This window comes from Sinocyclocheilus anshuiensis, unplaced genomic scaffold, assembly GCF_001515605.1.
Source record: "Sinocyclocheilus anshuiensis isolate Anshui unplaced genomic scaffold, SAMN03320099.WGS_v1.1 scaffold363, whole genome shotgun sequence".
In the NCBI taxonomy this organism is placed as follows: domain Eukaryota; kingdom Metazoa; phylum Chordata; class Actinopteri; order Cypriniformes; family Cyprinidae; genus Sinocyclocheilus; species Sinocyclocheilus anshuiensis.
Window position 1 is genome coordinate 797937 of NW_015552568.1, and position 1437 is coordinate 799373.

The 1437-nt window shown below is 42.2% G+C and overlaps 1 protein-coding gene across 1 annotated transcript in view; it reads left to right on the forward strand.

Annotated features, from left to right (window-relative positions):
- Positions 1–13: 13 nt before the first annotated feature.
- Positions 14–1437, forward strand: part of rapgef1a (Rap guanine nucleotide exchange factor (GEF) 1a) — a gene marked incomplete at its 5' end in the record, with an annotated part of 33251 nt that continues 31827 nt past the window's right edge. The window contains 5 exons of the mRNA XM_016455678.1: positions 14–172; positions 309–487; positions 601–757; positions 905–993; positions 1178–1330. Of these exons, the coding sequence (XP_016311164.1) occupies positions 14–172; positions 309–487; positions 601–757; positions 905–993; positions 1178–1330 (737 nt within the window). The remainder of the gene's footprint in view (positions 173–308; positions 488–600; positions 758–904; positions 994–1177; positions 1331–1437) is intronic.

The window sequence follows — 1437 nt, forward strand, 5'->3', positions numbered from 1 at the left end:
TAATGTGTGTTTTTGTCTTCCTTCAGAATCCCAGCGTTCTCACTTGACATCATTTACAATGAAACTAAAGGACAAATTCCACTCTCCCAAAATCAAGCGGACACCATCAAACAAAAAGTCCAAACCACCACCAGAACAGCCCGTGAAGTCCCCAGAGAAGACCGTGACCAAGGTAGTAGATGATGTTAGCTTTATAAGCAAAGCTTTTGGTCTGAAAACATGGGCGATCTGAAGGCAAATAAGCACGTTGTTATCTTTGGACGTATTGATGACATTGGTTTTGGTGACACTCTTTTTACCACATTTAGAGTCTGAGTCGATTAGAGGAGCATGAGAAAGAAGTGGTCAGCGCTTTGCGGTACTTCAAAACGATTATCGACAAGATGGCAGTGGACAAGAAGGTCTTGGAAATGCTTCCTGGTTCTGCTAGCAAAGTTCTGGAGGCCATCATGGGCTTGGTACATCTTGATGGCAAGATACTGAGCAGGTAAAAATGTTTTTGAGCTTCTTGAGAGAATTAGTTTATTGTTCAGCTTTCAAACAACATGTTTTCTGCCTGAACTGTATAAATATTTTATTCCCCCGTCCATCTGTCACCAGTTCAAAAGTGTCCTCCTGTCTCAGTCGACTCTATCAAAGTCTTGCAAACCTCATTCGCTGGTCTGACCAAGTGATGCTGGAGGGGGTGAATTTGGAAGATAAAGAAACAGTTACAACTGTCACCACTGTGATCAAAGCAGTGCTGGATGATGTGAAGGTATTAATAGTCTATAGAACTCTGTCATGACTCGTCTTCTGTCTGACAGCTATTTTCTGCCCATATTCCAGCTGTATTTAGCCATGGGTTTTGTTCTTAGTTGATAGTGTTGTGTGTAAAGCTGACTTTGCCTGCGGTTTCCTGTAGGAGCTGGTTAAAGTCGCCATTGAGAAACAGGAGCACCCCTCCCCTACGACACCTGTCAAAATCTTGCCTCCTGTCGCCAGTCCACAACGGTAAATGGAAACCTTTTTGAAAAACATTATGCCTTGAGAAATTCTTTAAAATTGAGGTGGGTGATGTTGAAAGCCACCTTCAAATTCAGTACTAGTCATCAGCTGGGCTGTCGACCTATAATACAATGTTGTGTGTCAGTGCTGAAATGCTATGTCATTAATTTCTACCACTTTATTATGGCAGTGTTCCAGAGCCCCCTGTCGTTGAGTCGAAAGAAACCGTCTTGAATGATACTTCTACCCCAGCCGAGGTCACAGAGACCCCAAATAATGTCCCTGATGAGGAAGTGGCCCCTCCTAAACCTCCTCTACCTGGACTCAAAGTGCCTGAACATTGGTATGAAAATGTCTAATTAAATCTTTATGGCGTTTATATATATATATATATATATATGTATACAGTGGGTACGGAAAGTATTCAGACCCCCTTAAATTTTTCACTCT